Here is a 20500-nt window from a genome sequence, read left to right on the forward strand (position 1 = left end):
CCCCCACAGCCTTCATCTGTAGCTGCACTCCCAGACACTTGGTGGGGTCAAAGCAGGCTTTTTGATGGGACGCTCAAGGACGATGTACCAGGAAGAGTTTATGGATCCAAATTCCTCAGATTTTGTGGACTGGTTATCCCACTTCGATAGGGTGCTATGCATGATCGCAGTGGGATACATCCTTCAGTTTTTTTGTTCCCCTCCTTGCCACCTACCCTTCCCATCCCTCTTCAGGGACCCTTCTCACAAACAACTTCTAACCCAAGAGGTGCAATCACTCTTAAGAGTGGGATCAGAGCTAAGGGATTGAGGGTTCTACTCCTGGTATTTCCTAATCCCAAAAGCCAGTGGCAGTCTCAGACCGATTCTGGATCTGTGAAACCTCAACAAATTCATAAAGAAGCTGAAATTCCACATAGTCTCCTTGTCCTCCATCATTCCCTCCTTGGATTAAGGGGACTGGTACGCTGTCCTTGACTTAAAGGACGCATATTTCCACATTGCCATCTTTCAGGGACACAGAAGGTTCCTTAAATTTGTCATGAACTACCAATTTACGGCACTCCCATTCTGTCTCTTGGCAGTCCCTCAGATATTCACGAAGTGCATGTCAGTTGTTGCAGCCTTCTTGAGGAGATAAGGGGTTCAGGTTTATCCATACCTCAACGATTGGCTGATGAAAAGTCGATCCAGACTCCAGGTAAAGACAGATGTGAGACTAATACAGTCGACCTTCCAGAACTTAGGTCTGCTCATAAATGCACAGAAATCCACCTTCTTCCTGTCCAGAGGATAGCATTCTTCAGGGCAGTTCTGGACTTGGTACAGGCCAGAGCTTCTCTCCCAGAAGCACGCTTCCAAGCAATAAAGAAACCTACAGAAAGCCTCAAGAATCACCCTGTCATCATGGTAAAAAATTGCTTACAGCTCCTGGTTCACATCACGTGTTGCACCTATGTGGCTCATCACAAGAGACTTCAGCCCCATACCTCTCCAAGCATGGCTGGTGTCAGAATACTCGCCAAACCTAAATCATGTAGACTCAGTCACTACAGTTTCCCCATTGGTGATTACTTCCCACGATTGGTGGCTAGACCTGCTAACAGTGTGCGCAGGAATACCTTTCTCAAGACCCCAATTGTCAGTCTCTCATCAGACTTTGGCAATGGGATGGTGACCTCACTTGGACTCCCTCAGGACTCAGGGCCTCTGGTCTCCAGAAGAGTTTTTGTTGCACATCAATGTCAGAGCGCACAGGGCAGTTCGCCTGACCTTCCAGGCATTCCAAACCCATGTAGCAGGCAGGTGCATGTCAGTCTGTAAAGGCAACACAACAGCCATGTTCTATATCAACAGACAGGGCGGAGCACGCTCTTCTCACCTGTGCCAAGAGGCACTTTGCTTATGGGAATTTTGCATAGCCCACTTAATTCACCTCAAGGAAACCTATTGCCAGGTTCTCAGAACCAACTTACCGATCACCTCAGCAGGGTTTTCTCCAACCACTACACGTGGTCCATCCGCCTAGAGATCCTACAAGTCATCTTCCGGAAGTGGGGAACTCCCCAAATAGATGCATTTGCAACGAGGTGCAACAGGAAGTGTCTCCAATTCTGCCCTTTCCTGGGCCACAGTCCAGGATCTCTGACAGATGTCTTCCTCTTGCCCTGGACGGGACATCTGTTCTATGCATTCTCATCCATTCCTCTCATACACAAGGGCTTGCTGAGGATCAGGTGGGACAGAGCAGGAGTCATCCTGATAGCCCTGGCCTGGCCACGCCAGAACTGGTTCATGACAATCTTGAACCTATCAGTAGAAACGCAAATCTGACTACCACAGGTTCCAGACCTAATATCCCAGGACCCCTGCGTCCCCCAAACCTCAAGGCTTTTCATCTTATGGCCTGGAAGCTCATGCTCCGGACTGGTTCGAGAAGCTCTTTTAGGGAGTAGAAAACCGTCCGCTAGAACTATGTACCTGGCAAACTGGAAAAGGTTCTTGATCTAGTGAGTGCAGAAAGGTGTCTTGCCCATGCAATCATCAGTGCCATTCATTCTGGACTGCTTGCTACACCTGAAGGAGCAGGTGCTATTGGTTTAATCGATTAGTGTCCACCTGACTGCAATTTTGGCTTTTCGTCTGTGGGTGAATGGCTGGTCCATCTTTGCAAACTCGATCTGCAGTAGGTTTCTCAAGGGACTTGACAGGTTGTACCCCTTGGAATCTCAACCTGGTGTTCTCAAGGATCATGGGTTCCCCATTCGAGCCATTGGCAATGCGTTCTCTGCTCTATTTGTCCTGGAAGGTGGCTTTCTTGGTGGCCATTACTTCGGCCAGAAGGGTATCCGAGATTAGGGCCCTTACTTCAGAACCTCCATACACAGTATTCTTCAAGGACAAGGTCGAGTTATGGCCTCACCCAGCCTTTATCCCAGAGATGGTTTCATAATTCCATAGTAATCAAGATCTATTCTTTTTGGTCTTCCGTCTGAAACTGCATGCCAACAAACCAGTAGCAGAGGCTTCACTAACTAGATGTCAGACGCACGCTGGCCTTCTACACAGAAAGAACTAAATCCATTTTGAAAAATGACTCAATTTTTTGTGGCTGTTACAGACAGGATGAAGGGTCTTTCCGTCTCAGCCCAGAGAATTTCATAGTGGATCATGTCCTGTAGCCGCAAATGCTATGATATGATGAAAGTCCCTGCTCTGTCCCCAAGGGCACAAACATCTTCAGTTGCATTTGTGGCACAGGTCCCTATCTAGGATATCTGTAGAGCAGCAATGTGGTCTTCAGTCCACACTTTCGTGTCTCACTATACCATGATTCAGCAGGCTAAAGACGATGCTAGGTTTGGCAGAGCAGTGCTATAATCTGCTTGTCAGTGAGCTCCAAAACCCACCCCTTACATCTGCTTGGGAGTAACCTACATTAGAATGGATATGAGCAAGCACTCAAAGAAGAAAAAACAGTTACTAACCTTCCATAGCTGCTGTTCTCTGAGATGTGTTGCTTATGTCCATTCTAAAACCTCCCACTCCTGCCTCGCTATCGGAGTTAGCTGGCAAGAAGGAACTGAGGGGTCAGTGGGTTGGCAGCATCCTTTATACCAGCGCTATGAGAGCATAACTCCAGAGGGCACCAGACCTGACCTGATGAATACCACAGAGGGAAAAACTTTCTGGCAGCAGTGCTCGGGGCAAGCATGCACGTATATTGGAATAGACATGAGCAACACATCTCAAAGAACAACAGTTATGGAAGGTTAGTAGCTTTTTTTTTTTTCTTTCTTCCTCTCCTTGACTAGTTTTCTGATGTCCTTTTTTTTTCTTGGTTTTTGTTGTTCTTTTGCAGGTAAATAAGGAGTGTGTACGTGGCCTCTGGGCAGGGCAGCAACAGGAACTTGTCTTCCTGCGTAACCGTAACCCAGAAAGAGGGAGCATCCAAAATGCAAAGCAGGCTTTGAGGAATATGATCAATTCTTCCTGTGACCAGCCCATTGGATACCCAATCTACGTCTCACCTTTGACTACTTCCTATTCAGATAGCCATGATCAGCTCAAGGAGTTTCTTGGGGGTGCTATCAGTTTGGGAAATATAAGAAACTTCATAGTGTCCACATGGCACAGGTGAGCTGTGGAAATGAGTTCTTAAGAGCACTCAGCTATTCAGTAACATCACTGTCAATGCTAAGATGTTAGTACATCTTAGCAGAGCATAATTTATGGAATTCACAGAAGTGTGGCTGCCTCTCAGTATTTTTCCCTTCAGTCACAATTGCAACACATGGCCCTACTATGGCAAGAGTGTTGTTCAGCAGGCCACGTGGACAACATCCCAAGCATTTTGCCAATTAGAATATCGTGTCCAGTTTTAACAACTCATAAAAATAATTCTAGGTGGAAACATTATGTCTTGAGATGGGATCTTAGCTGTGCCAGTGACCTGCTGTGGGGTTTGTGTGTCACTTTTCAATGCCTCAGTTTATTCTGTCCATAAGAGGAGTATAATAATCTACCTCACAAAGGTGTGGGGAAGATTCATGCAGGTCTTAAATATGCTTAAATATGTGAGTAGTCCCACTGAAGTAACTGGGACTCTCTCATGAGTAAAATTATGCAAGGCATTAATACTTTCAAGATTGATGATTTTGTACAGCACTTTGAATATGTAAGCAACATACCATTCTAAATGTTAGTACTACACGAGTATTTGACTAAATGTAGGTATAACCATGCTGTACACCTATAGTATATAAGTAGAAATTGGCTGTTTCCTCAACATTGTGTGGTGTATTTACTGCAAGCTGTTACATATCTCTTCTTCACCCCAAACCACTTCTCCAGCATATTGCTAGAAAAACCTGTCACAGTACCATAACAAAGCATTAGACCTAAGCTAATTATACTTCAAAATCCTAGATCAAGAAGCAAAGAGACTGGGAAATGTATCTGAGAACAGAAGAACAATAGTAGTACTAGGGACTGGAGGATGAGTAAATGTGCTTTCTTTAGTGAGGCTAAATGAAGTGTAGCCCTCCAAACAACATTGTAAAAATAAAAGCTTACAGGCTCCAGCTAACAAATGGATTAACCCACCTAAATGTTCAAATGCTGGCTTGGGCAGTATAAAAATCTCAAATAACCCTAGCACATCATAGTCACTAAAGTATGTCATAACTGAAATCCATTGCTAAAGCGATAAGAAAAGAAACAGATGAAAAGAGCTAACAGTTCTTTCCTGCTCATTTTAAACATAAAGAGAGAAAAAGTATGAGGAAAAGCCTGAAATTAGAGATAAATGACAGCCATTATAGACAGAACAGCATAAACTCTGATGCTAATATGACCACAAAATAGAAGAGCAATAAATTCTAGTATTTGTTATTAAAAGTATTACCAATGAATTATCCAAGTCACATTTGTAAACAGTTGATACTACATAAATAAAAGTAAGTATCACTTATATGTTTGTCAGGAAAATATTTTTAGTGCTGTCTCAGAGAGCAGCCTACAAGTTGGGGAAAGCATAGTACAGAAGAAAAAGCAATATAGTTGAAACTGATGTCTGGTCACTTTTTTCTGTTCACTAATACAATTGATTCTCATTCTGTTCTCAGATTAAGGAAAGGTTGTGGTGCTGGCTGCAACAGTGGTGGAAACATTGAAGATTCAGATGCTGGAGGTGGGGCTTCCTGCACAAGTAACAATGCAGCTGCCAATGAGTCGCAAAGCAGCATGTCACAAGGAGGAGGGAATTTAATTACAGGGCAGGGCCCTGGCGTGGGACTCCACCCTCCTGTCACTTCTCACCCCTCAACACTAGGTAAAACTAACCTAAAGTGTATATTATATAAAATATTGGAACTGTACATAAATACCAGCTAGCCTTTCACCACTGTAGATCAGGGCTGGGCTACAAGCACAAAATTAATTTTGATTCTGTAATCTTAATTCCCAATGGAAATGGATTCATATCGCAAAATCTCAATGCAGTTTAGCACAATGGCAGGTTTCTGGACTGCTACTGGAATGGTTTGAGGATTGCAGATCAGGATTGAGATGCTGACCAGAGTTGAGTGGGATAGCCTTTCTTAGCACCTCTCTACAGGATGGCTAACCTGCACCAGTTCTTCTGTTCCCTTGTGTTCACAAATACCAAACTCATAACAAGTGTTTTATAAATGTGACTATCTGTCTTTTATGCTACTACAACCTTACTGCTACTGTGGAGTAAATTGTCTGTTGCTGCAGGGTTTCAGTTAAACAGTACCTAAGGAGCGCCATTAGTGATCTAGTGAGGAACTGGAGGTAATTGAGCATATGTGTTTCCTGAGGTATAGTTGCTTTCATTTGCCTTTCAAGAAAAACAGAACTATTTTACAGATTAGTACCAGCTTCTGAATCTTATCATACCGTATAGCATTATAAGGTCCATAATTGTGATGGGGTATCTACAACTGTCTGGCACCAGAGAGGAGCATTAATTAATATGCATTAAATAACACTAAGAGCTAAAATTCTCATGGTTTTTCTTTGCCAACTTCAAATCTAATTAAACATTTCAGAACTAGTTAAAATAGCAGCAATAGTAACTAAACTTTTTGATGCACACTTAGGAGTCCAGTCAAGCCACATGTTTGACTAAGAATATTTGGTGGTTATGAAACACTGCAAATGTTACTGGCAGAATTAGACAACATAGAATGAGAAACTAAACTCTTCAGCATTAACGAAATACTTCATTAATGCAATAAGAGCTGGGTTCATACTTATCAAGGACACTTACACTGTTGCATCTATTCTCCTAGCAATGTAATATCAGTTTCTTAAACCAGTTAAGATTAATTGAACATATTCAAATATTTCATTGTTGAAAGGACATCTTGCCTCTGAAGTATTCCAGGCATTTCTGATATGCTCATCAATTTTGTATCAAGGTGCCAAAACACTTTTGTAAGTGTGTAAAGTCTAAAATATGTGGGAGGCATGTATTAAAACTATCAACTCTCCTGATTCCGTTTTTGTTTTTTTGTTAGGCACCAGTCACAGCTCCCATTCTGTGCAGTCAAGCCTTGTCAGACATTCCCCTGCTCGTGCCTCGGTAGCCAGCCATTCATCTTATTGCTACAGCAGTCGTCATTCATCACTTCGCACATCCACTACAGGCTTTGTGCCTTGCCGACGCTCTTCCACCAGTCAGATATCCCTTCGTAACCTCCCATCCTCCATCCAGTCTCGCCTATCCATGGTGAACCAAATGGAACCCACTAGCCAGACTGGCGTTGTCATCATGCAGCATGGCCTACCCTCTTCCAGCAGCTCCAGCCAAAGCATCCCAGCCTGTAAACAACATGCCCTTGTGGGTTTCCTAGGAACAGAAGGAGGGAATAACGTAACTGATGCACAGTCAGGTGGTAATGCAAGCCCTGCAAACCATATGCAAGCCAAAAGGGATGAAGTTATTTACAGAATCCAGGTGAATCAGCCAGAAGAACATGTTTAATCTACACATTTTTAGCCCTTATTTTTTCCTCTCATTTTTATTATTTTACACCTTGTAGCAACTAAAGAACACTAACCCTGTCTTCTATCCACACACTCGTCCTTGAGTTTCTCAGTGCAGAACAGAAGTGCAGTTATGACTAGAAAGGTTCATCTTTATTTTGCTGAACAAGTGGCCTACTGGAATACTGAGCAATATCTACGCACATTACAGACATGTTTTATTTTAGCACAGAGCTGTGAGAGGGCTAGATTCTGTTCTGCTTCATACATTAACAACAAAATTATAAGCTTAGTTTTGCTTGCGGTATCTTTATTTACTGGTTGTAATATGAAAGCCAGAACAGCTTCCTCAGCAGTGCTGGCAGTTTGTATTTTTTGATTTGCAAACTAAGAAAATTTTCTATAGTAGTCACTGTAAAAATATTGTCAGTTTCCTTTTCATTGTATGTGGCAATAACAAAGAATTGAACAAAGTCTTTGCGCATGTGCCAGTTCACCATTGATTTAAGTTGTCTGGGGAAACCTTGGTGGTTTTGTTGAAATCTGGAAGCTAAACACAAGCTCTAGCTCATGTGGCTTTCAATAAACCCTAGTATATGCTTACAATAGAGTGTTGCTAGAATAAATGAAGAAGTAGTCCCCAGTACCACAAAGGTCGTATCCAGCTTGCTTCACATGGTGACACAACTTAATGCCATACTGAAGCCTGTCTTGGTCGTAGTCATTCAGTAACCACGGACAATTGCGAATAAATTTGGCAGGCCTCAGTTTTGTAGCTTTTGTATGCTGGCAGGGGTGAGCTAAGTAAAATACAGCTAAGATCTGCTAACATTCAGTGCCCTTCTTTTAAAACTGTTTTTTCCCAATAATATTTCTTCCATGTCCCTTCTGTAAACTCTTAGTGTGATGGTGGGTATCTAAGCAGCTCCCTGCTTGTTCACAACTTGAGGGAGGTTTTCCACAATGCTTTCCTGCTGATCTCTTCCAGGTGCAGGAAGCCTGTTAATTTCAAAACACTGGCTGGTCTCTGCTGAGCATCCTAAATGGAACTTAGTTCTTTTGCCTGGTGATAAATCCTCTGAGCCTTCCCAAATCTGAAGGCCTGTGCCACTCAAGTTTTTTAAAGTGCAGCTCTTAGCTAACTTAGGGCTTGAATCTGCACTACTGAAATCCACTGAAGCTTTGCCATTGACTCTAGTGGGTGCAAGATCAGTCCTTTAAAGAGCAACATTTTTATGAGTAGCATCTAAGGGAACAGTTACAGTTTCACTATTAACCATTAATTGGTGGGCCTATAATAGTGTAAAATCAATTTCTACTTTTCATTTTAGATAATGGATCCCAGCCAAGTACTGGAAGGGATCAACATGTCTAAAAGGAAGGAGCTGCAGTGGCCAGATGAGGTGATACGGCTAAAAGCTGGAAGAAATAGCTGGAAAGACTGGAGTCCTCAGGAAGGCATGGAAGGCCATGTAAGTTTCACTTGGAAGCTGATTTTGTGAAAGGGGGATGGGGAGTCAACTTTGTTAAAGGTCAGTCTGAAACACTGTGCAGCCACCATTCAAAAGGCATATTTGATCATATGCTGGTGGAGCAGATGTTCTTTTGAGTTACTACCTGTATGGAAGAAGGAGCCTAGGTCCTCACTTGAACTGCATGAAATTTCTGAAACCAATCCAAAAGGTGCAAGATAGAGTCTTTAGTGCAAAAGTAGGGCTGTTTAAGTGATTAAAAAAATTAATCGCATGATTAATCACACTGTTAATAATAGAATACCATTTATTTAAATATTTTTGGATGTTTTCTACATTTTCAAATATATTGATTTCAATTACAACACAGAATACAAAGTGTACAGTGCTCACTTTATATTTATTTTTATTACAAATTTGTGCTGTAAAAAAACAAAAGAAATAGTATTTTTCAATTCACCTAATACAAGTACTGTAGTGCAATCTTTCTCATGAAAGTTGAACTTACAAATTTAGAATTATGTACAAAAAACCCTGCATTCAAAAATAAAACAATGTAACATTTTTAGAGCTTGCAAGTCCACTCAGTCCTACTTCTTGTTCAGACAAATAAGTTTGTTTACATTTGCAGGAGATAATGCTGCCGGCTTCATGTTTACAATGTCACCTGAAAGTGAGAACCAGTGTTCTCATTGTACTGTTGTAGCCGGCATTGCAAGATATTCATGTGCCAGATGAGCTAAAGAGTCATATGTCCCTTCATGCATCAACCACCATTCCAGTGGACATGCATCCATGCTGATGACTGGTTCTGCTTGATAACAATCCATAGCAGTGCGGACCAACACATGTTCATTTTCATTATCTGAGTCAGATGCCACCAGCAGAAGGTTGATTTTCTTTTTTGGTGGTTCAGGTTCTGTAGTTTCCACATCGGAGTGTTGCTCTTTTAAGACTTCTGAAAGCATGCTCCACACCTTGTCCCTCTAAGGTTTTGGAAGGCAGTTCAGATTCTTAAACCTTGGGTCGACTGCTGTAACTATCTTTAGAAATCTCACATTGGTAACCTTCTTTGCATTCTGTGAAATCTGCTGTGAAAGTGCTCTTAAAATGATGAACAGCATGTGCTGGGTCATCATCCAAGACTGCTATAATGTGAAATATATGGCAGAATGTGGGTAAAACAGAGCAGGGGACATACAATTCTTCCCCAAGGAGTTCAGTCACAAATTTAATTAACACATTTTTTTTTAACGAGTGCCATCAGCATGGAAGCATGTCCTCTGGAGAAGGTGGCTGAAGCATGAAGGTGCCTACGAATGTTTATCGTATCTGGCACGTAATTACTTTGCAATGCCGGCTACAAAAGTGCCACGCAAATGCCTGTTCTCACTTTCTGGTGACGTTGTGAACAAGAAGCGGCAGCATTGTCTCCTGTAAATGTAAATAAACTTGTTTGTCTTAGCGATTAGCTGAACAAGAAGTAGGATGGGTGGACTTTGTAGGCTCTGAAGTTTTACATTGTTTTGATTTGAGTGCAGTTATGTAAGGAAAGAAATCTACATTTGTAAATTGCACTTTCACAACGAAGACTGCACGACAATACTTATATGAGGTGAATTGAAAAATATTATTTCTTTTATCATTTTCACTGTGCAAATATTTGTAGTAAAAATAATATGCACTTTGATTTCAATTACAACACAATATTTATGAAAATGTAGAAAAACATCCAAAATATTTAATAAATTTCAGTTGGTATTCTACTTTTTAATAGTACAATTAAAACTGATTAATTTTTTTCATCACAATTAATTTTTTTGTTAATCGCATGAGTTAACTGTGATTAATCAACAGCCCTATGCAAAAGACAACAAACAAACATAAACAAAACCCTTTATGTGGATTGCATTTAAATTACTGTACTATTCACCCGGCCTTCAGTTTTCCTTTCCTAAAATTATGAACTCCTGAGAGTATGCAAAAGATGAATTTACCAGCCAGCCTTAATATTGCAGGAATTGCTTAGTTAATGGTATTTTGGCTTTAAATCAAATCACTATAATGCAGATAGGGTTGAGTCAATTATGTAGTGAGATAACACAATTAGGTCTCCAGTTTATTTCTGTATATAAAAAGGAAGTTCTGAGATTCAACTGAAAACAAAGATCTAGTCTAACTCAGTTTTCCAGCGGCCTATTAATTGTAATCCCTCTTCTCCTCCTCCGCTGTTATAGCTGCAACTTCACCTTTCACTGCATCTAGTGGAGAGGATTAGTAAGTACTGAAATAGTTTCCTTTCTAGAAAACTGCAGCTCTACCTTTCAGAAATCTCATCATTTTACTTATACACAGTTAGTCACTCCTGGATCAGTGCTCGGCCCCAAGAGAGGTGTTCTTCAAGATCACTATAATATTCAGAGCTGAATGATACAAGCAAATAAGTCAGAATGCCCTTAAATATGAAAGGCATAAGAACTACCAGGGAAGACACACTACTCTAAAATGATGTGTGCATGTATTGTCTGGCATTGGGAACAAGGACTTTCTAATGCTTTAGCAGTTCAGACTTCCCACTTAGGCATTCAGTGGTATGCATTAGAAAATAAACTGGTTGTGTTTGCAGCCTGCAAATAACACTCCACTCCACCCAAGCATCCAGGAAGCTATTCCAGGGAGGCTGGGTATTGAGATTTTTTAAAATCTTTGATCCACCCCACCCCAGTTCTTTTCAATCACCCCTGAGAAGCCTAAGGAGACTTTTTAAAGCATCCTAAACTTTCTTGTAGGGATTGTCATATGGGAAATTTTGTCCCGAAGGAAAAAACCAGTCTTTCAATTGGCAGCCAAAAATGCAACATACTTTTTCCTTTTAGCACCTTTCAACAAAGGCTCTCAAAGTGTTTTAAGAAGATGGTAAAAACTTATGCCTATTGTACCTATTGGGGAAGAGAGAGAAGGAAGAGAAGTGCAGAGTAGTTACAACTTGTTCAAGGCCAGACAGTGGCAGCAGGGAAACGAACTTGAATATCTTGACACCCAGTGCTCTGTTCTAACCACTATTAGTGTCTTATGCTTAGAAGTGTTGGCTTCCATGAACAGCTAGAGTCTAACTGGATTTTTAAGTGTGTGAATGAAGAACACGGAAATAAATTCCCCTTGTCCGTGACTGAATTTGTATTGCCATTGGCAGTCCACTCTTATGGCTCATGTGCATTAAATCTTAGTTGTAAACTTGACTTAATACAGCAGCTGTTAGTGGTATTGTATATAGGACATAATAAGCAAACTAAGGGTCTAGGTTGTTAATACTGTGCCTTCTAGTTTTGGAACTTACTTTGTTAGCCATTGCAGATAAGGAATATCCTAGTGATAATGCATATCATTCTGAATACTCCTTGGCAGTTGGCCAGCATCACTTGGGAATTGCTTCCAAGGAATTCGTTAACTGGCCTTGCTTGTCACAGGATGCCAGCATCTACACTGTTTGACGATGATAAGGAAAGAGAGGAAGGTTAAAAAGAGAGAGTTTGAAGATTAGAATAAGCTGCTGATCTAAATGTTTATTTGTGTGAATAGTTCTGTTCAATAATTCTGGAGCATTACTTCCTTTCTGGAACATAGTGCTAGCGGTTTTTCTCTAGGATGGTGTCTTTTAAGCTTGGGGAAGAGGGAGGGCACTCCCTCCAGGAGTATGCATAGAAGGAGTTGTGTGGTAAAAGCTTCATGACATTGGATCTACTTCAACTCTCTCTATAACAAACTTGCTGCTGTTGGTAAAGCTCACTTGAAACTCACTTCCCTTCCTGCTCCTTTTGCAGTCTTTTAATGCAACTTAGCAAAGGAGATGCTCATGCACACTGGGACACAAGAAAAAGCTTACTCGCCAAAGGCACTGTCTGCTCTCAAAACACCCAGCTCAGCTACAGGAGCATGTGTCTTGGACCACTGAGCAACTAATAGGCACACCCCCACACCAAGTAGTGCATAGCTTTCTGTTGAGTAACCAGGGGAAAGAGAATAGCTTTCAGAGGGAATAACTAGAGAGAGAAGCAGTGAACCAGAGCAAAAATGAACAAAAAGAAAGGGGAGAAGGTGGGGAGGGGAGAGAGAAGACTCAAGAGAGAATGGACAGAATCTGTTTTTGAAAACTGCATGATGGGACATGAGATGGGTAGGACCAGAGCTCCCACAAGGGTTCGGGACCTCTGCTCTAAGATCTGTGTGTGTCTTCTGTACCTGGTTTGTAAGCTGTTTTTCCAAAAAAGTGTAGAAATTACTTGGGTTTTGTTTGAGATGTTCTGTACATTGGCTTTCAGAAAGTATGTATTAATTCTCCTGTGATCAGTGAGGGGTTTTTGTTGGCCCCTTCAATTATATATATTTTTTTTAATTATGCTTTTAAAGGTGACTGAACTGAACTCGTCTCAAATTTCTCAACATTATGTGCATCCTGCTTCTTTCCTAAGTGGTGCTTCTGCTTTGCTATTAAATACAATACAGTACCCTGCTTTGTGAAAGTTTGTTAAATGTATACCAAAATAGCACAGATTTTCTTTGTTGAAGAAATGCAGTTTATCAAAGCTCCTACACAGACAGCAAATAACAGTGCTTCTGAAATCCTGTTCCTTTCTGTAGTATCTTTTGTGAATAATTTGTAGAGGTAGAGAACAAACCAGTGTTTCTGAAAGTCTCTTTTTGGGGAGGAGTATAATATTTCACGTCTCATTGGTCTAAGCATTTAGAGCATCACTGTAACCTAAATTGCAGTTTGTTCACTGCAGTGCACCGAAATAATTTGGGACTCTTTATTTTCACTGTCAGTGGAGCCTCATATCCAAGTTCCTCCTTGTCTTCCCCCACCGCCCAGCTCTTCACTGAGTTTGCAGTGGTTACATGGGGTCTGGTTGGGATTAACTTGATTTCTATTGCTGAAATCCAACCCCAGCTATTCTTTATTTATATGTAATAGTTTAAGCTTGATGAGTGTGTTTTTAAACAGACTTAAGTATTCTTTTAACACCCCACTGAGATGAATGACAGAAAGTAAGCCTCTTGAGTTTTCATTCTTTACTGCTATAGATGCAAAAACACAGGGGTGCGGTAATATGCAGTAGGAAGACTGTCTTCATCTTTTGTATCTAGAGGACTAGAAAGCTCTATAGTTGTAGGAAAACCAAAAAGAAAACCTAAGATTCTGCAGAGCACAGAAAAGTAAAGTCTTACATCTTTTATAGGCCCCTTCCCTCAAAATACGTCATCCTTACATTGGATTTTGTGTGCCAGACAGCATTTCTCTAGTTATTTAGTGTATTTCCAGGCTTTCCTTACTGGCATAAAGAGATTATAGCAGATTTTGAGGAAGTATTACAAGAATAATATATCTATGGATATGTTAGCATTGAAAAATGTGTGGTTAGATTGTATGACATTTTCAGTACTTTTGCCTCTGCCCTGTTATAGTACAGAATTATAAATCAACACCATGAAATGGCAGTAATCCGTGTGGAACTAACCTTTCATATTGTTATGATTGCCTTCTCCAGGTGATTCACCGCTGGGTGCCTTGCAGCAGAGATCCAGGGAGTAGGTCCCACATAGATAAAACCATCCTGCTGGTCCAGATTGAAGACAAATATGTTGCTGTGGTTGAAACTGGAGTCCTAGAACTTGGGGCTGAAGTGTGAGCCACACTGATAATTAAACTTCCCCTCCTCCAAAGATTCAGAAGAGAGGAGGGGTCAGGAGAGGATGCTCCCAGGGCATGAAACTTTAGTCCAGTTATAGGACAGGACCTGAAAACAGGGGGCTTGTAGAAGGCCCTTCCCCAAAATAAAGAAGTGTAAGAGCTGGATTTTTTAAAGTTGTTAGCTGCTGAGGAAACATTTGCATGAAGGGTAAAGATTTGTTGAGACATCATTTTTGTTTTGAAACTTTGTTTTATGCATTGTGTATTGCTTTAAATCAACAAACTTCAGTTCTAAAATAGGAGCCCCTCATATTTTTCTAATTGCTTTGCCAAAAATTGCCATGTTTTGTAACGGAGCATGTGGCGTCCATTCACCTTATTTAAAGAAACTGACTAGCATACAAACCTTTGGTTCAGCGTAAAGCCATATAGAGGTTTTATGTATGGCGAGAGACTGAGCAGACGTATAGACGTATAGATTATCTTCTTCCTTGTGAGCTAAAATCTTTAATGAGAGAACTGCACTAATTTTTTTACAGCAATGCACTAAAATATCTGAGATTGCTCAGAACATTTATTTATATATAAATAAAATATCATTATTTAAATTGCCTTTGGGATTAATCCCCTCCCTCTCCATATACATGTTGACAGTAAGAGCTGTGCCATGGATTCTGTTTGGTTCAGTAGTCTGTATTTCATATCATTGCATTGCATCCTTTTCACAATAAATGGCAAAATACCAAATATCTAGTAATGTACCTGAATATCCCCATAACTATATCAAAAGCTATTTTGGTGGTGGTGCATCAATCATCTGTACAACATATTCAGCTTTAAAGTGGGTCTCAATGCACTAATTTGCATCCTTTGTCTTTCTTAGATAGTCCTGGCTTCTCTGCTCCTTTACACCTGGAGCTAACTCAGTTATACTGATGGCTCTTCTCTGGAAGAGGCACTTGATTTTTGAGGGAGGTAGGGGTGAATCTTAGTCCATGGTCCATGTCTATTTTCTGCGACCTTGAAGGTTTTCAGATTCAGTACAGTTAAACAACTGGGGTTTGGTTGGTTGTTTTTTTTTCGTTTGTTTTTTGGTTTTTTTAAAGGACTTATGGAGGAGGCACAGCCCTAAACTGTTGTATCGTTTTTACCATCTCACCTTTCCTTTCCCTCTAGTCTTCATTCTTTTCTATGACTTGAATTTTATTTTCAATGATTATATATTCTATGTAACTGTAATTTGAGTATTTATAACTGTGAAGTTCAGTTATTCATGTGTTACATATCCTAGGTTTTATTGTGTTTTTTAAAATGTGTGTATTCAGGGAAACAAGTAAAACTCAAATTTACTATGGAGGTGTGAGGAGAAAACGGCAGTTTAGATTTAAGTTGCAGCTCCTCTAACTTGATTCTCTTAATCCATGTTGTGATTGTTTCCTGTCTCTGATCTGGAATTATGGTCAGTTCTGCAGAGAACTTCACGCAGTCCTAGCTTTTGAGAGCAGCCATCTTCTCTCCCCCATCATTACCTCTTCTTCCGAGGTAGTATAACTGGGGGAGAGTTTTAGCAGATTGCAGGGGATGTGTTGCAATTATTTCTCTGTAAGCACTGAAATCTAGTCCATTATATACTTATATAAGAGTAAACCTACAAGGGGTAAGGAACATGTAGGAAGCAAATGCCTCCTGCAAAGCAGTGTTGATATGCTGACTCAAGTTACTATCAAGCTTTTAGCGATGAAAAAGTAGTCTCTTCTATGCCTAGTGTCTGGTCAGTTATGAACCCAATTCCTAGTGCCCTGTTGTCGGGCTTTGCTTATGTTGTATACGATGCAAAGCGTGTACACTTTATGTACTGTGCATTTTACAATTCCATATTACTGTGCAGTTTATACATATGCAGTATTTAATCTTTGCATAAATGCACAGTTCAGAATCTGCCACCTTGGAAATCATTTGTCTGGTTGAAACACCTTACCAAATGTGCACGATAGTGTGGTTAAATTTATCTCCTAGTTATCTGAAAACATAGTGAAGTAGCTGACTTGATAGGCAGTTTTGTAGCTTTGCTGTCATGAGTGAAGAAAATTTCTGTTAGAGTTGAAGCCATTTTTAATGAAGGTTTGTACTTTTATGCCCTTTCTCTGCTGACAATTAAAAGATCCATTTCCTTTATCAGCTGGAATATGGTTTCACAAAGACTAACAAATGAGAATCCTCTCTGGGGATAGACCCTAATTTTGGTATTAATACAAGGGTCTTCACTGTTCTGATGCTTTGAGAGAATCAGATGCTTAAAAAGCAAAGTAAATACATATACCCCATTTTAAAAAAATCACAACTTGGATGAAGCACCTCTTCAAATATGGTTTTTATGTGCAATCTCTGTTACTCTCTTTTGGGAAAGATAATGAATTTCTCCTAGCAACAAGTCCATTCCTAATAATATGCTTTGAGGATATATAAAAATACTACTACAGTAACACTTTATTCTTCAAAGTTAAATGGTAAAATTTAGAAGAACCAAGGCATGTCTTAAACAGTAAATATGACTTGTGGATCTATATTTTTAATCTTAAGGCTTCCACTGTGTTGACATTTGAAGACCGATTGTAACTTGGTTAGTTAACAGGTTAATAGCTTCTCCTGAAAGCATTATTAGTAAGTCTGTGTGAAGTCATTCAGATAGCTGTATTTCACCAACACCAAAACTGCTTGTAAATCCTAATAAATTACTATTAACTGATTTCAGATATGCTCACTGAAAATTAGCTAATTGCAATTTTACCCTTCCATATGGCTTTTAAAAATTAGCTTTTTCACCTTCCAATATTTCAGTTACTTGGTTATAAAGTCCTTAAATTACCTAAATTATTTTATATTGGATTGTCTACTAAATTAGTGGGCTCTTGATTTCACGATTAAATGGACAAAACTTATCCAAATTCTGCTAACTCCGAATATGTTAGGTCAGCCCATGCTTCAACAAGATTTATTTTAAATTTATTGCTATGCTTTCTTTTTTGTGGTGGTGTAATCAATTAAGAGTTAATACTGATGCATAAGAATTTTGGGGGGACAGTGGAAGCCCTGAATATTCTCATATTGTTGTCCTACCAGACTAGTATGTCATGGCTGTAGAATGGAGTTCTTAAACTTTCTCAGTCCAACATGGAAACTTCAGCCATGTAGAAAGATGGTGGCAGGGTTTCACTCTTATCCTCTGGCAGCATTGTGTGTTGCTGGTATTTTGCTGTATTGACATTCCAGTTAAGACTAGCTTTGTAGCCTCTGGGAATATGATCCACATCTACTTTGTTTCTGTAAGTAGATGTTTCTGAAGGCGGTATCTATAGATACATACATTAAGGGCTTACCGCTGAGCTAAAATGAATATTCAAGTACAGAAATACACTGAATGTTTGTACTAAGCAGATTGCAGGGGCATTCAGCAGCAAAACACAACTTAAATTCTTGAATTCCCTCTCTCCCACACTAGCTACCTGTGAAATCTTTTGATACTTCCTGGTTTTGCTAATGATATCCCAGCATGCATTTGACCACCACTGTTACCTGAATTTCTATGCAACTCATGGTATCTGTGATGTCATAGAGTGATGGATTAATTTTGGGATCTCTCTTGCAAACCAGGAAGTGCCAGAGGATTTCACAGTGAGGTTGGGGGAGAAGGATTTTTTAAAAAGGTAAATAGTTGAATGGCCCTATATCCTGTTTAGTGGGGCACTTGCACATTTCTGACCTTGACTCAATTTTCATATTAGCTCTTTGCAGTTCATCTCCAGTCCTTCCTCTATCCCATCCTGCTTTCTGTCAGATGGTGATCTTTGAGGGCAGACCCTAGGTGCGTAATGAACTGAAAATTCAGAATAGATATGCTGTGGCAGATGCCCTAAAAGTTTTGCCTTGGGGAATAATAATAATAAATATCCAACTGGGAATCACTTCACTGATACCAGACCCAAGAGACTAAATGACCCAGTGTTTTAGATACATAACTTACACCTTTTTGAAGACCTTTATTAATAGAGAATGGACTCTCCTTCCACAAACTAGAGTAGAACAGCTTGGATTTCTTATAATGAATAATTAAAATATATAAGTAACTCATATTGGACATCTGGTTAAACCACCATAGGTTTTATGTAGCTAATTTTATTAAGGGGCTTTTATACCTATTATATAGGCTTCAACTCTTCTTGTTGTCTGGCATTACTCAGTACATGATAGCATGATGTAGTTCACGCAGTGAAGCTAGACAGTGTAAGAAATTTAGTTGTATTTATGTGCCTTAATAAAACAGTGGTTACATAACACCTTGGTGGGAACTACAGTACATGACTTATTTCACCCCAGTGTTGTATATTTATATTTCCAAGAAAAAATGATTTAAGATGGCTGCTCCAAAAGACTTCAGGAGTATATGTACATCACTCAGTCACAAACATTTGAATACAAGCAATCTAATAATTTCTGGTGTACAGTTTGAATATATAACCTCTGGTAAATTCAATCATTTCATGACTTTGATAGACAGACATCATATAGCTTAATGTTAACTTGTTCCATAAGGACCCTAAGTAGGCCTGACAATGAGCCGCTGATTAGAAAATTGATGGAGGAGGGGAATAAAACATAGATAGGGAGAGTGGGTTGAGTTTTGAATGGGCTATGAAAAATACACCTTGCCTCTACCAGCATATAGATATCTTGCCAGGGATAGGGATACATGTATTTGCGTGTGTCTGTAAGCGTGTATGTGTCTGCGTGTGTGTTATTGAAAACAGCCTGTAAATATTGTAGTTGTTTGAAATGGAAAAAGCAGAGATTTTTTTGCAATGTGTTGTATCAAAAAGGACAGTATTGACAGTGAAGAAACACTGAGAAATAAAATTTTCTTTTTTCATTTGTGCTATTCTTATTGATTGCATTTTCACTTCATTTTCCATGGGATGCCAACCTTGCAAATGACTATAAAGAACCGTTTTTTTTTTAAATTATACCTCAGTATATCACTCAGTTCCCCATTTATTATGAATAAGGTTCCATGTTTGTCACGGAGGTCATGGAGTTCACGGATTCCGTGACTTCTGCAGCAGCCCGTGCGGCTGGCCTGGGATCCACCTGAGCAGCTCGGGCAGCCGCTGGGGAACTTTGGGGCCCTCCAGCAGCAGGAGTTTGGGTGGGGTGGGCTCAGGATTCGGAATTAGGGTGCAGGGCGGTGCTTACCTTGGGGGGGGGGGGCTCCCCTGAAGGGTGACAGGAACTCCCTTCCCTCAGCTCCTAGCTCCATGTGCTGCCTCCACCTGCAGGCACTGCCCATGTAGCTCCCATTGCCTTGTGGTTCCCAGCCAATGGGAGCTACAGAACCGGGGCTTGGGGCAGAGCAGAGGTAGGGAACCTGCCTTCCCGCCTCAAGTTTTAGTCAGGGGTGTATAGTAAAAGTTATGGTCAGGTCATGGGCCATCACCTGTCCATGACGTTTACTAAAAATACCTATGACTAAAATGTAGCCTTAATTATGAAGGAATCCCTGGTATATTAAACTGAGTTCCCTTACTCTGTCTAGGCGTTGTGACATTTAGATGTTACCTATTAGTTAATACAAGCGTTGCCCCAACCACATTTGCTTCATAGTTATTTTTACAGTATGTCACTTAAAATCCTGCCCATCAGCACTGTTTCTGGGCACTTCTGTATATTATGGACACCAAATCTGTTAACAAATATTAACCAAATGTAGGCTTTACCCCTTAACTGCAGAATAATTCCACTATCCTTTGCCACAAGATACTAGTGCTAAATCTAGGCTTCTTTACTAATGAATTTATACAGTTCCCTAAAGCTAAAAATCTCTCTCTCCAAGAGGGAAGGCCCCTTCAGTAACTATTAAGTTTGTGTTCCTGTAGCTGATTTCAGTAGAGGAAGATGATGGTAACTCAGGAGGATGTTGACAGCAGCTATTAAAGTCGGACATTTTAAAATCTGGGTCCAGATAACCTGGATCCAAGAGTTGTAAAAAAAACTAGCTGGAAAGCTCTCTTGACTTTTCAAAAAGTCTTTGGACACTGGGAAATTCTAGAGGACAATATTTAAAAAGAGTAAATGTGATTACTACAGCAGTTGGCCTTTAGCCTGTCGTTGATATCAGACAAAATGATGGAATGGCTTACATAGGGCTTGATTAATATAATCAAACCCATGGGTTTATATACAACAGATTTTTTCAAACTATCTTTTTTGATGAGATTACAAGATTGGTTGACAAAGGTGATAATGTTGATGTAATATACTTACACTTCTGTAA

At 40.1% G+C, this 20500-nt stretch overlaps 1 protein-coding gene across 8 annotated transcripts in view; it reads left to right on the plus strand.

The window, feature by feature from the left end:
- Window positions 1–19099, plus strand: part of PCNX1 (pecanex 1) — a 129437-nt gene extending 110338 nt beyond the window's left edge. For all 8 annotated transcript variants that reach the window (XM_075129655.1, XM_048852378.2, XM_075129656.1 and 5 more), the window contains 5 exons: window positions 3362–3636; window positions 5127–5332; window positions 6546–6985; window positions 8346–8486; window positions 14033–19099. In XM_075129655.1, the coding sequence (XP_074985756.1) occupies window positions 3362–3636; window positions 5127–5332; window positions 6546–6985; window positions 8346–8486; window positions 14033–14173 (1203 nt within the window). In that variant the 3' untranslated portion in view covers window positions 14174–19099. The remainder of the gene's footprint in view (window positions 1–3361; window positions 3637–5126; window positions 5333–6545; window positions 6986–8345; window positions 8487–14032) is intronic.
- The last annotated feature ends 1401 nt before the right edge of the window (window positions 19100–20500 follow it).

The sequence above is a fragment of the Caretta caretta genome, chromosome 6, assembly GCF_965140235.1.
Source record: "Caretta caretta isolate rCarCar2 chromosome 6, rCarCar1.hap1, whole genome shotgun sequence".
Lineage (NCBI taxonomy): Eukaryota > Metazoa > Chordata > Testudines > Cheloniidae > Caretta > Caretta caretta.